General features: G+C 42.4%; 1 protein-coding gene across 3 annotated transcripts in view; it reads right to left on the bottom strand.

Annotated features, from left to right (window-relative positions):
* Window positions 1–5,969: 5,969 nt before the first annotated feature.
* The window catches only part of PRKACB (protein kinase cAMP-activated catalytic subunit beta), a 68,438-nt gene continuing 59,977 nt past the window's right edge, over window positions 5,970–14,430 (bottom strand). For all 3 annotated transcript variants that reach the window (XM_054072565.1, XM_009556312.2, XM_054072567.1), the window contains exons 9-10: window positions 12,863–13,027; window positions 5,970–8,879 (exon numbers count right to left, since the gene is read on the bottom strand). In XM_054072565.1, the coding sequence (XP_053928540.1) occupies window positions 8,754–8,879; window positions 12,863–13,027 (291 nt within the window). In that variant the 3' untranslated portion in view covers window positions 5,970–8,753. The remainder of the gene's footprint in view (window positions 8,880–12,862; window positions 13,028–14,430) is intronic.

Below are 14,430 nucleotides of genomic sequence, written 5' to 3'. Positions count from 1 at the left end.
AAGCTCTAGCATGTCTTCTTCACAGTCACCTTCTGACCTGCCAGGGGTTTCTGCATGGCTGAGCTTTGCCATGTTGCTCTGAAGTTCCGCATAAAGCCTAGACAAAAGACCAAAGATAGCATTGGTGTAAAGCAGGTGCGGAGGGAAGGAAGGCAGAAAACCCATGGCAAGAATACAGCTGAGACCTGTACCAACCTGGTACAGGCAATTTCTAAGGAAATTAAGGCAATTTCTAAGGCAATTAAGTTGAAGTGCGTGTTTAAGTACTAGGTCGGAGCATAAGAACCAGTCAGCCTTGATTTATATTCCATGCATTTACCTGGGTACCGTCTTATAAGGTAAAAAACAGGGTCCACAGATGTGCAAAAAAGTTTTGTCAAAGCGCTGTCTTTCAGGATCGACGCATGGGTTAAGAGCTTTGCAGGTGCATGGTGCCAAATCGGCAGCGCGGCTGCAAGCCTGGAGGGGAGGAGACTGCTCAGATACACTGACAAGGCAGAAATGAACAGGATGGCAGAGCCCCTCTGCTTCCTGTGGTGGGGCCTCCCTTAATTTTTTGCTTTACTATGCTAAAGTCCTTTTATCCACCCTTTTTTCAATCATATGAATCCCCAATAAGAGGAGGAGAGTTGCAGCCTCTTCACACCAGGCTGAAAATGAGGGTGTGCAGCAGCTGACTGCAGTGCAAGGCCAGCGGTACCTTTGTGCTTTTGCTTCCTCTGCTTTCCAAGACTAAATTGCTTGAATAAATCTTCCTGCACGTGCTTTATATCCACTTCACTGAGAATTTCCTGCCCTACTTACTTTGTTGTGCTCCTCCTTATTCTGGTTGTCGCTCATATTTAATAGTGCTGCTGTCCAGACTTAACACTTGCATTTTTAGAGCTTATCATGGAATGGTGTGGGTTGGAGGAGACCTTAAATATCATCCAGTTCCAACCCCTCTGCCATGGGCAGGGACACCTCCCACAGGCTCAGGGGCTCCAAGCCCCACCCAATCTGGCCTGGAACCCCTCCAGGGATGAGGCAGCCACCGCTGCTCTGGGCAACCTGGGCCAGGGCCTCCCCACTCTCACAGAAAACCCTTTCTTCCTAATGTCTAATCTAAATCTTCCCCCTTTCAATTTAAAAGCCATTCCCCTCATCCTCCCCCTGCCCTCCAAGATCCAGAGCGTCTCCTCAGCTTTCCTGCAGCCCCTTTCAGCACTGGAAGCTGCTCTAAGGTCTCTCTGCAGCCTTCTCTTCTCCAGGCTGAACCACCCCAACTCTCTCAGCCTGTCCTCATATGGGAGGTGCTCCAGCCCTCGCATCATCTCCGTGGCCTCCTCTGGACCCGTTCCAACAGTTCCATCTCCTTCTTATGTTGGGGATTCCAGAACTGGAAACAAGACTCCAGGTGGGGTCTCACGAGACTGGAATAGAGGGGCAGAATCCCTTCCTTCACCCTGCTGGTCATGCTGCTTTTGATGCAGCCCAGGATATGGTTGGCCTTCTGGACTGTGAGTGCACTTATATGAAGAAAAAGCATTTAAACCACGACTCATCCTGCCCACGCAGCAACAGAACCTGCCATGCATTTGCATGGCTTGTGACAACAGAGCAAGAAGCTTATAAAACGTACTCATATGAAATATCAACATTGTAAAACACAATCCAGCCTAATAACATTATTTTATAGAAGTATGGTTCAGCCATCACGGTGAAATTGCTGTTCAGTCTCTGGGAAATCTAAAAGGCAGCGCTTTGGTGATACGAAGTGAAGCAAAGGAAAAAAATGCATCACGCTGATGTGCACAGCAAAGGAAAAACAGACAGAGAAATGTCAATAAAACACAAGCAGAAATCTCACTTGTATTTCAAACACTACATTAAGAAATAAGTGCTATTTTTTTCCCCACTCTGCTGAGAAGCTTTTTTCCCTGGGAGGGAAGAACCTGTCCATCACTGGAAAACCATAAAAAACCTGATTTCGACGCTTCTGGCCCAGAGCCCCACTTGGTCCCCAGTGGTGACAGGGCCATTCCCAGGTGCTTTTGCTGCAGGGCAGGCAGGAACCCGACTGCTGCTGCACAGCTTCCCCCTGCAGTGGTCTCAGGGCTGGTGCTGTACATTCCTGCTCCTCCTCATTCTCCGGTTTATAGGGATGAGGCTGACGTCTCCTTAATAACAAGACAGTCCTAGCCCTAAAGTTGATTTGTGATATCTTGCTAGACTCCTGTATGAGCTTTTCCTTCCCTAAACGCTGTGTCTGGGAATGGGGTAATACAGATCCCTGTGAAAATCAACATCCTATGAGGATTTAAAGGCAAAAATCCACTAAAACGTAAAGAACAAGTACCACCGGTCGGTATGGCATATATTACCTGACATATTATCTGACTGGTACAGCCCAAGTTTGTCATTCCCTTAATGACAATTTAATTATGCTTATTTGATGCTCTAAAACATCCTCCAAGCCCCTTGTCCTCACTGCATCCTGCAGCTGACATTTCTTGCACAGGATGTTTGGCTCCATATCGACGTGCCATCTACTGGCAAGTGGGTGCAATGAGAGCCTTTTGTTTTAGAGAAGGTGGAATCTCGATCACTTTTAGCGCACAGCTTTTTGTAGTAAACTGGAACACAAAGTTGAAGAGAAGCGCGAGTTGTTTTGTTTGTCAACAAGCAGTCGCAAAATTAAGATTGCTTTAATAACTTTACACATAACAGCATCACTTTACGCTGTACAAATCCCAAGTAAAAAAGCATTGGTGTTGATATTTCAGCTTTCGCTCAGTGGCTTTAAAAACCAGACCAAATAATTTATGAGACTTTAGGGAGTTATTTTTCCTCCCAGCATTCACTCCAATGCCTCTCCTGGCAAGAAACGTACCTTGCAGCTGACCCCGTCCCAGTCTGAAATTCCCCTTCAGAATGAACGAGCTGCGGGTGCTTTGGCTCTGGAGGTGTCTCCGATGCGGACGTCCTCCTGGAGCCACGGAGCGGATAATTCTACAGAAGCAAAACCACGTTCCTGACATGAACTAAGGTGCTAACAGCTGCGAGCTACATCACTACACATCATATCATGAGCCCTTGGACTGATTCTGCCCCCATGATTTTGTTTCTGGTACAACATCATGTTTTCACGAAGGCTGCCTGCTGAGCTCCTCTCTTGGTTCTTTCCATCAGAAAGTAAGCCTGCCAGATGCAAAATTCCCAATATTTATATGGCAAGAGAATGAAGGGAAATAGTGTACTTCCTGGGAATACACACTATAATCTTTTTTTTTAAGGAGGCAGTTGAAAGAGATTTATTTTACAAACTCCTTGAATTTATTAAATAACTACATATTGATTGCTTAACTTCAATGAAGATACCTGTTAGGTTAATTATACTTTACTCATCTAAAGTGTTACCTATCATTAATGGAATCCTGCTGCCTAGATCCCCACTTTCTGCCAACATAATTATGGTAAAGATAGAAGAAACTGAAAAGACGGCCCAACCAATCACTCATGATGATCACTTAGGTGTAGAAATCCAAAGTAGCAATGCAGACACACAGTAAAGAACAGTACTTCCAGAAGACAGTTCTTGTGATTTTGTTGTGTATTGATACACCACTAAAGGTAAATAAGGTGGTGTTGGATTTTTTTTCTTTTACTTAATTAAATTATCTTGCTGGTGGGAGAATTTCAGTGTTAATCAAACCATTCTAGCGCTCCCATTTTCGCTGTATTGCGGTAATCACCAGTATTTCTTTCTGGACGCGCTCAGAACGTACTGCTGCTGAGACTTTGCTCCATTTGAGCCAACATACCTACAGCTGCGTCCTTCCCAATCTTCCACAGCACCTTGGAAGCAAAGATAAAGGAAGAAGTCTGACCTCTGCCTCCCAGCAAAGCAAAACACGTTACTATGGTTGTGTATGGAAACAAATCACTGACCTCTGTCCTCAGACTCCATCCAAACCGAACCTTTTCATCCTAAAGAGCTTTTGGACTGCAAGCATGTCCATGAGTTGGGCAAAGTGTTTTTTTCCATCTCATCCTTAGCAATTCCAATGCCTCGTCCTCAAACAAGCTGCTTCTCGAAGAGCAGAATCTGCAGTCAGAGACACGACTGCTACTGTGTGACCCAACATCTGAACCTTGTCAGCCGAGCAGTAGAAAATGTATGTTTGCCACTGGGTTTTTCTTACCCACTTCACTGACCACGAGCTAATGCAAATGAACATCACAAATACGTTGCTTTTAAATTCTAAAGCAAAAAGCCACATAAACACAAATTTAAGAAATATATTTGTGAATAAACACTTATATTTGACCCTCTGAGAGAGAACAGGACAACCTGCAATGACTCCAAAGGAAATTTTAACAGCTTTGAAACAGACTTAGGAATTCATCCCAATGACTTCATGGAAACCCCAGGCTGCTGTTACCTCATTGAACTTTTTGTAGTAGTGAGTTATAAGAATAAACTACATTTTTGATATATACATATTTCGTTCAGGCAGGCATTCCTTTTTGCAGCATTATAAATAAAACCCAACAAAAAGTAAAGTGACTGATCCCAGATTCATTTCAAACTTTTACTCATTATCAAATGGAAAAGCTCAGAAGGGAAGCTATCTTAAGATCCTATATCCTATCTTGCCTCAAAATACCCATCTTATCCTTCTAAAAACGCCAACACTTCACATCATTCCCGTGTAAGATGACAAATATTTACTCTCAGGGAAGCGGTTGAGTCCCCATCCCTGGTGTTGAAAAGTTGGGTAGAAGAGGTGCTCAGGGATGGTTTAGTAGTGGGCAAGGACAGTCGGACTTGATGTCATCTCAGAGGTCTTTTCCAATCAAACAATTCTGATTCTACTATCTATAATAAACACTGTTTTGGAGCTCGACACCTTGGACTAGAAGTGATCCCTGCCCAGCCTGGCGTTAGACACTCACACTTCATGCCTTCTGTCAGAGGCCTCAAATCAGTCGATTCCTCAAGCTGCCAATTAAAAGTGTGCAAGACCCGTTCTCGTAAAACCATGTGGTTACACAACTTTGTCAAACACATCCAGATCAGCCATACACACCCAAGCTGGGGAACGGAAACCTCTTTTTACTAGTTTCTTACGGAATGGCTCTCCAATTCCTACCTGGGCTAAGCCCTCCTTCTGCGCGGCAAACGAGAACAATAGAGTTGAACGACTTTTTGCAGTTTCTTAGCTCAGCTTTAGAAACAGCACAAATGGAATGCAGCATCTGTACGATGAAACCAAGAACACAAAGCCACAGCCGGCAGGCATAGAGCAGCAGAAGCCAGGCCAACGCTCCGCTCCCAAAGCGGCAGAGGCGGAGCTGCCATCCGGAGAGCAGGACCAGCGCCTCTCCCAACACCGCTTACAGAAAAAGCCTCACGACAGACAATGCCAAGACCATGAACAGTCTTTACTTCTATCAGTTGTTTCACAGCACAACGCAACACAGCACAAAGTTTGTACAGCGGGATCTGCAGACAGTTTAAAAACAGGCAGTTCTCTTTCATAAAAAGCATTGAGTCTGAAGGTGGAAATATGAAGACAAACGATACTGCAGCTAATGATCACCTTGCTTGCCTCTGATTGTCTAAGAGGTCCAACTCGCTGACTTCATAGCGCCTTTAATGTTCTCCGCGCCACCTTCTCCAACCACCCTACTTAGTGGAAAGCTTAATGGGTCCCAACTAATATGTGCGGTACGGTTCAAAACCTTCTCCTCTCGCTTTCAAACCCCATTTGCAGTCTGGGGAGATGCAGCGACTCTCATCACACAACATTCCGATTCACAAAGAAGCAGCACGAGTGTTGTACATAATTTAATTCGCACTTCTGTATATAAATGTTTACTATATTGCACACTATCGCAGCACTTAAAAACATCTAAGTATTTGCAAAAATTAGTAAAATACTTTAAAGGATTTAAAAATAAGGGTTTTAATGCAACTGACAAGATAATAAAAAAGCAATTTACTTCATGAGATACAATCCTTTATGTTGGAAATGAAAGTTACATACAACTAGAGTACAATTAAAATATACCATATAGTTCAACACTTAATTCCTCAAATGTGTAAAATTAACAAGCTTCTACTGTCATAGATATACAATTTTTTTCCATATTGTGAAAAGGATTTTTCAAATTAAATACAGGTAACATAATATTCTGCAGTTCTATTTCATGATGAGAGGGTTGTATAATACTCACATTGTCAAACGGACTCGCTAATGCCTTGGAGATTGCACACTTCCCCTCCTTTTCCAAAATAGAATCTCATTTCCATACTGAAGTCTATTATGCCATATTGGAAAAGTATTTGACTTTCTAACAGGATTTTAATAAAATTAAAAAAACAGCATAATATCACGGCATTAAGATGACTTTTCCACTTATGCCCACGTAGCTTTTAATCTGGGGATCAGCCAGACGTGTCAGAACCAATTTCCTAGACTTTTGTCTTACTGTACACGCAAGATGAATGATTACAGTATTTTACAAAACAGAAACATCTCTGAGCCTCGCTAGAATTGTAAATGCAGTGATTAAAAATTAAAATAACAGAATCCAATTGTGATCTCCAACATTTATTAAAATCTTTTAAAGTTCATAAACGACAACAAAGTTACTGTAGAATTTATCGCATACAGCTAGCGTACAGCAGCATGTCCTTGGTCTAAATGAAATACAAAAGATTTGAACATTTTCATACAAAGGATTTCTTTAAATTTATTCATGTGACGATATATCTTTGTTACATAAAATTTGCTACAGCAAAGTATCTTATACTTTTCTTGCACGTATGGTAAATATGGGTGGACAAAGACTGCGTTGGGTGTCAGCCTCCTAATGACGTTGTGCAAAAATGCTCAACAACCTAAACATACAGAACGTCGGATGGTACGGTTCGTACTTTCTTGTAAAACGTCTACAAAGGCTTTTCTTAAAGGAGTGCCGTACAGATTAAAAGGAGGGAATGCCAGCGGTTTGTTTGCACCGGCATTCAAACAAATACAATGGCTGCGGATCTCGATAGAGCGCCTTTTCTAAAAACAATTCAACCTTGTATGCATGTAAATCGATCAGGAAACATGAGTCTAGTTGAAACTGTTTAGACGTGCTGTTTTAAGACAGGTCACTGAGACAGCCAGAATCAAGTGTACAAATAAAACTACTATGAATAAGTTTAAAAGCAACCCCCAAAAAAGTGCTGAGCCACTGATTATTAACATTGAAATAAAACGTGTCAAAGTGCCCCAAGCTAGCACGTGGTAGCAGTATCTTTTAAGTCAGTTGGTGAGAGTATACAAAACATGATTAAGCCCAAATACTTCTATCTGTGTGACCATACATTCTGTTCGATTGAAAGAAAGTCAGTTAGAAATGAAGACACAACGCAACTAAAACAAACCCAGCTGTTGCAGTTTTGAAACTTTTGTCTCTATTCTTCGCGAATGAAGTGCTGTGATTACAGAGAACACAATTGTAGCAGTACTCCATCCTCAGGTTACTAATATAGTATACCAGAATAAAAACTTGGCAATAACCTCTTATTCTTAACAGCTAACAAAAAAATAACTGTGTTCATCCAGCGATGCATCTAGAACATGACTTCGCATTTGCTAAACCTTTTGTTTTTCACAGCTAATGGCAGAGCGCATTTCGCTTTTTTGTGGTGGGGTTTATTTCAATGGATGCCTTTTTTCATCAAAAAAGGCTCAAACCAAGGAACAATTTGGGAGCCCAAACATTGGCTTTCTTTTAAAACTAAAACAACACAAAAACGTGAATCAAAATGAATCGTATTCTCTACAATACTGACCAAAACTTCCTTTAAAGAGTTTAGGGTTCGTGTTCTTAAAAAAGCCATTTCATACCTGCCAACTGAAATGCTGGTTGAGTCGACTCGCTTAAATATGGTCCAAACTCCAGACCAGGTGGAATTACTCCCTCTCACGAGCCTGTAAGCTTTCCGTGGTACAGCCTGGTTATGGCAATTCACCTACTGCCGAGGTGGGAAATACAAAGGAAGGAGGCAGTGATGAAAACCGCAGGGGTGTAGAAAACCAAGGCACGGGGTCTACCTACTATCCCCTACCTAAGCCATCCGATTGATTCTACTCAAGTTTGGTCAGTCTCCAGGAAGAAATGTTTTTAAGTTAATTTAGCAGACATTTCTATGGCGATAAATACTACCTTCAAAAATGCTAAAATGTTGGCTAGGTTTTAGTCTGAGCTACTAAAAAAAAAAAAAAATATTATAAATTGTAGCGTCAGACACAAGACAGACAAGAATTATTGGCTGGCACAGACTAGAAGCAACATTTATCTTTCACTTCAGTCTAAATCACACTAGCCGCAACACCTTCCATTTCACTCACACAAATAATACATTATTGAAAATAAAATGGAGCATTCTTGGGTAAAAAACTACTTCATTTTAAAGGGGGGAAAATGAACAATACACAGAAACGAAGAACGACAGAAACCGAAGTTAAGTAGGAAAGTGGTCTATTATTCTGTGTTACTGCACAAACAGTGCTTGCTTAATTGTGCCTAGTTAGAAGGGTTGGTGCAAACCGCACACATGGAAGATGGCAATAAAGACCTCAGTCAGCTTTGTGGAATGAAGTAACTAGGTAACTGTTTTGACATATGATGGTCTCAGCTCCACCTCATCTGTTAACAGAGTGCAAAGATCCCAATGTGAGCCCTGATGTCATCTTGTCCTCTTACTCCTACTAAAAATCAGCAAATTCTTTTGCACATTTTTCTGTTAGAGACGCACGAATATCTTCTTCCTCATAGTCATCAAAGTTGCTGGTATCTCCAGGGCCTCTGCACTTTGGTATGAACGGAGCTTCTACCTATAGTGGGGGAAAAAATAAAGCATATTAAATGTTTTTGGCGTAATACCTTCAGATTTGACTCTGTGATAATGAACACAACAAAACAAAGTTCTGTTCTCTTCTTGCAGAAGAGACTCTGCTCAGCTCATCCGCTGTGACGCAGCTCCAGCACAGCGAGGGCTGCATCCAACAGGGCAGAAGAGCCTGATCACCATAAATGCTACTCCAAAATCTCAGGGCTATTAGCTCCTAAGTAGGAGGATGGAGTTTTTCCAATCCTCTATTCCAAATAAAAACTAACTTAATACAAGTTCAAACAATTTGTTCTGCACCTCCTGCCTACAAAGTTTCTCCTAATGTCCACCTGTGAGAAATGAGAACCTTCCCAAAACCAGGCCACACTGAGAAACAAGCAATGATTTGAAGTGGTCACTAAAATATCGTACAGAAAGCCAGTCCAGCTCTAATTAATTATGCAAAACCCGTTCTGGTAAAGGGGTTCCGCACATCCTCTCAAATCCACACATCTCCTCCATTAGCCTTGAGATTCAGAGCATCTGTTTGGTCATAAGTCATCCACACGTGGTTACTGGAACCAGCCGTTCTCCAGGATCCTCTCCACTGCTGCTTCTCAAAGGTGAGGGAACCTGAAACGTTTTGAGGTTGACCTTCAAAATAAAGTCCTTTCTACAGCCTCACAGTCTATCCTTCTGTCTGAATTAGTGCACTTCAGCCTCTACTCATCTTGGAAGTTAAAGTAAAGATGGCCTTAAATGAAGACAGAGGTCCACGCAGGGCCATATCTGCATTTTTCCAGTTACGCTGTCCCACCACAGTTGGGGGCTGAGGGAAATAAAGTTGTTCCCAACTTGCAGACACTGAAATGCAATTTTAGGGAACAGATGCCTAAATTCCACCTTCACTCAGCTAATATTAATTCAAATCCTAATCCTCCTAGCCTATCACACCTCACAAAGTTCCACATTAGGCTTAATTACTTTTAAAAATAACCTAAATTTTAGAGTCATGCTGAGACATGGAGTAAGCAGGGTTTGGGGTTGATGGGAGGCAACGAAGAAGAATGGGCGGCAAGGAAGAGACCAGAGAAAATGGAATACCAGGGAGAAGGAGAGCTACTCCACTGGAACTGGGTTGGGACAAACTGGAGTTGGAGGCGTGATCATCAGTATCGCATTTTTCTTTCTTATTTGACAGATGCTGATCTTCATCTTTACCGTAAGCCAAATCACAGCGGTGATGCAAATTTAAAGCTGGATATGAAAGCAGAGAAGTCTCTCCCTGGGACATCCCAAGGAGCACACGTGCCAGGGGCAGCACGGTGGGGAGGGAGGCAAGCAGGACACACTCCTGAATTCTGCCTCTCTCTCTTCTCAAACTGATTTTCAATTACTTTCTCCCAACAAAACTCGGAGCACAAGGAATACCTGCTTTACTGCAACACGTTCAAATGAGATGCTTCAGACTTTTCCTTACGATCTTCACTAAGGAAGTTTGCAGAAGATAACGCTATTTCACAGCAGAAATACCTATTTGGCCCTCTGTACAACCACATTATCAGGCAGCATTTTAACAAACAGCTACACAAATACATGAAGACAACAAGACTTGATCTTAGATGAAACATTAGCTCGTTGACTGGTTCACTTATGACTGTATGAAACAAATCATTCTCATTACTTTGGCTGCCAAGGAACGCTACGTTTATTCAGGAAAATACACGCTGTGGTAACAGCTACTGTGAAAAGCTGGTATAAACACAAGGTTTATTGCTGTATTTCTACGGCTGCTTAAATGATACTATGATCCTTCCTGTTGTTTCAGACCCTTATTTATTCCTTATAATTAGAAGCTCCAAACTTATTCAGCGTCAGTTTTTACACCGCTTTACAGCCAGTAATAGCTATTCTGGCTGTACTGCTAATTCATGCTTTAAAATAGTCCCTGTTTCCGTGGAAGTAATCCTCTACACTAGCAATGCTAAGAATATTTAGCACACTATTAAAACTTCTGATGGAATATTAAGGGGCCTGGGTGTCCACAGACGGCATTACTGGGGAATGAAAGCCAGTGCGCAGAAACCTGCCCTGTAAACAGGCATGAAGAAAGCAAAGAACAAATAATTCTGCAGTGGGGAATCTTTTCTTAAAACACCTATACTTAATCAAGAGAATACAAGATGTGTTAATTGTACCCTGTCTTCCAGTAATTAATATATTAGCGAACACTATGAAAACTGCACTGTCAGTTTGTGTAGCCAAACAAGCAGGTTCTTTTTAGCAACTACTATTAGTGTTTTAAGTTCGGCCTTTAAAATAACTGCTGTTTGAGCAGCAAATTCAGGCCTCTGCAATCAAGGCTGTAAGCGTTTCAACAATGCAAACCAAGTCCTTGCAATGTTATCGCTTGACTACAACCTTTGTACCAATATCGAGACACAAAATTATTTCCCCACCTGAGCCTCCTGGGACAACACCAATGAAGTTATTTTAGTCTTTTATTGTTTTCTATTGAAAAACCAAGAATTCAGAAGAGAACAAATAATTTCTTAGGAATCTGTTTTTAGCAACTCACTCGTCTACAGATATTTGACTTTGACTCTGGCTTAAAGCAGGGAGAGAGTTGAGAATCATAAAATGGTCTGGGTTGGAAGGGACCTTAAAGCCCATCTAGTTCTGACCCCTGCCATGGGCAGGGACACCGCCCACCGGATCAGGGTGATCATTATGAAGAATTTCTTCCTAATGTCTAATCTAAATCGCCGCTCTTTCAGCTTAAAACCATTCCCCCCCCATCCTATCACTACCTTCCCTCACAGAGAGTCCCTTCCCAGCTTTCTTCGGGTACTGGAATCTGCTCTAAGGTCTCCTCGGAGCCTTCTCTCCTCCAGGCTGAATAACCCCAACTCCCTCAGCCTGTCGTCATATGGGAGGTGCTCCAGCCCTCTGACCATCTTCATGGTCTCCTCTGGGCCCGTTCCAACAGTTCCATCACCTTCTTATGTTGGGGACTCCAGAACCAGACACAGGACTCCAGGTAGGGACTCACGAGAGTGGAATAAAGGAGCAGAATCTCCTCCCTCACCCTGCTGGCCACGCTGCTTTTGATGCAGCCCAGGGAATGGTTGGCCTTTGGAGCTACTGGAAGATGGACCTACACTGAATTGTTGTCATCCTCATCCTTTTCCCCTGTTTCCTTTCCCAGCTCAAAATGACATGTTAACAGTTGCTCATGCTCTGAAAATATTCTCAGTTGTCTGTAGTGCTTTCATTCCCACACAAGGCTGAAGTTCATAGTCCAAACCGGGCATGGACTTCCTAAAACCCACACTGCAAGTCATGTTGGGCAGGGAGGCCAAGAAGACTGTTCTGAAAAATCCCAGGAGCCCCAGCATTCAGCAGGGCTCCCTCCAGCACTGCAGCTTACGGAACTGCAGTGGATTAAAGCATGGTGTCAGAATGCAAAACCTCCTCGCTAGACACTGAGGACACTCTCTGCAACTGATCCTGTCCCAGATAAAGCAGAGCAAGAAGGAGGGAGCGCAGTTCTTTAGCAGAAAAAGAAAAGCTCCAGCTTTGGCTAGAGCTCCTCCACACCAAAGCACAGTCTGACTGCTAAGAACCAGCTGGAAAGAGATTCCTCGCTGCTGTGGAGGAGAATTTATAGATGCCACTATAGGAGCGGTTGAATAGAAAGTGCGAGAGGCAGGAGATGGCTCATTCCGAGATATTCCAGAAATAGACCAAAAAAAAAAAACCCAACAGTGCTAAGAGAACATGAATGTGCACAGAGGTGCAGCATAAAATACCAACAAGAAACAAGCATAATTCAATCAATATAACTCTGAAGAGTGTTAAAGATTAAACTGCTTTCATCTTTCCTGAGTTTTACTAAAAGGCACAGATTTAGAAAAGCAAAATATTTAGAAATCTTATTTCAACCGCTTAAAGACCTGTGATAATTTTGATCGGGAAGGGTCTTACCTTTCTCTGATAAATGGCAATCCAATCCGTAGTTGCAAACCACTTGTGATTCTTTATGTCGTTTACCCCGTTCTTGAGATTTCCATATCGTTTGGTCAAATCTACCTGGAGTAAATTTCTTAGAAGATCCTTTAGGTCTGAACTGAAGTGTGACGGGAACCTTACCTAAAAATATACATCCACAACGTTAAAAACAATATACAAATTGGATTCTTTTCCCCTGTGAAATAAAACAATGTTTGCACAAAAGGAAACACTGGGGCCATTGTCCGTTTTTCCTCTAAAAAAACCGGATCAAGTAGGAATACGTGAAAAGCGAGATGATTATTGTTGCACACGCACTTCTGTTTCACCGAGCCTCTCTCAATCGCACTGCCTTGCACATCGATCATTTTAGGTATGATTTCAGTTGAGGAAAAGTACTAATTTAAGGTAATAATGATAAAAAAGCCAAACGTAACTTGGTCCCTCACAGTACATCATCATCTCAAGGCAATTCCACCTATTTTCTAGGAACAAATATTTAGATTACATAGAGATACAGGACATCACCTACACAGCATATAAATATAGAGATATGCTCTGAAACATTCAGTAACTGTATAAGAAAATCCAGCGTGGAGCTTCATGTTATGCTGTATTTCTGATAATTAAATACACCAACGTCAAAAGTCCTACACAAATAACTCTATTTCAAGGCAGCACACAAGTGACTCGCCAACACTCGCAAATTCATTCAAACGTGGCTAAGAAATATTTGAAGATGATATATGGGATGTAATTACAGAAGGTTTTACTGGCACCAGATATCCTGGCATCATTTATCATGGAAGAGAGAAGACGGGGGGAAAAGAACAGGCAGAAAGTTGTATTTGTCATGCTCATAGTCTGAGTATTTGACACTCCCTACATTCAGTTGAATTCAGTTGATCGATTATGAGGTAAATGCAGAACGTGGAATTACTTAACATAAAACCATTGTGAAATCAAGTGGGTCTGATAATTAAGGATGCTGCTTTAGTTTACCTGTCAATATAGTGCTATTGTACTACATGAAAATTCATATTTTAATGACTATAATACCTGGAGAGCTGAGAAGTAAGGAAATTTTAACTCCATTTTTTGAAGCAGAGTACTAAGTTGCAGAAGTGTGTCCAGAGGAGGGCAACGAAGCTGGTGAAGGGTCTGGAGAAGAAGACTTATGAGGAGTGGTTGAGGGAACAGGGGCTGTTCAGCCTGGAGAAAAAGAGGCTCAGGGGAGGCCTCATCGCTCTCTGACTCTCAGGAAGGAGGTTGTGGTGAGGTGGATGCTCGCCTGTTCTCCCGGGTAACAGGGGACAGGAAAAGAGCAAATGGCCTCAAGATGCATCAGGGAGGTTTAGATTGGATATTAGAAAAAGCTTCTTCACTGGAAGAGAGATGAAGGCCTGGCAGACGCTGCCCAGGGCAGTGGGGGTCTCCTTCCCTGGAGGGGTTCAAAAAACCTGTGGACATGGCACTTTGGGACAGGGTTTATTGGGCACGGTGGGGCTGGACTGATGGTGGGACTGGAGGAGCTTAGTGGGCTT

The sequence above is a fragment of the Cuculus canorus genome, chromosome 8 (genome assembly GCF_017976375.1).
Source record: "Cuculus canorus isolate bCucCan1 chromosome 8, bCucCan1.pri, whole genome shotgun sequence".
NCBI lineage: Eukaryota > Metazoa > Chordata > Aves > Cuculiformes > Cuculidae > Cuculus > Cuculus canorus.
This window is presented reverse-complemented; position numbering and strand designations above follow the sequence as displayed.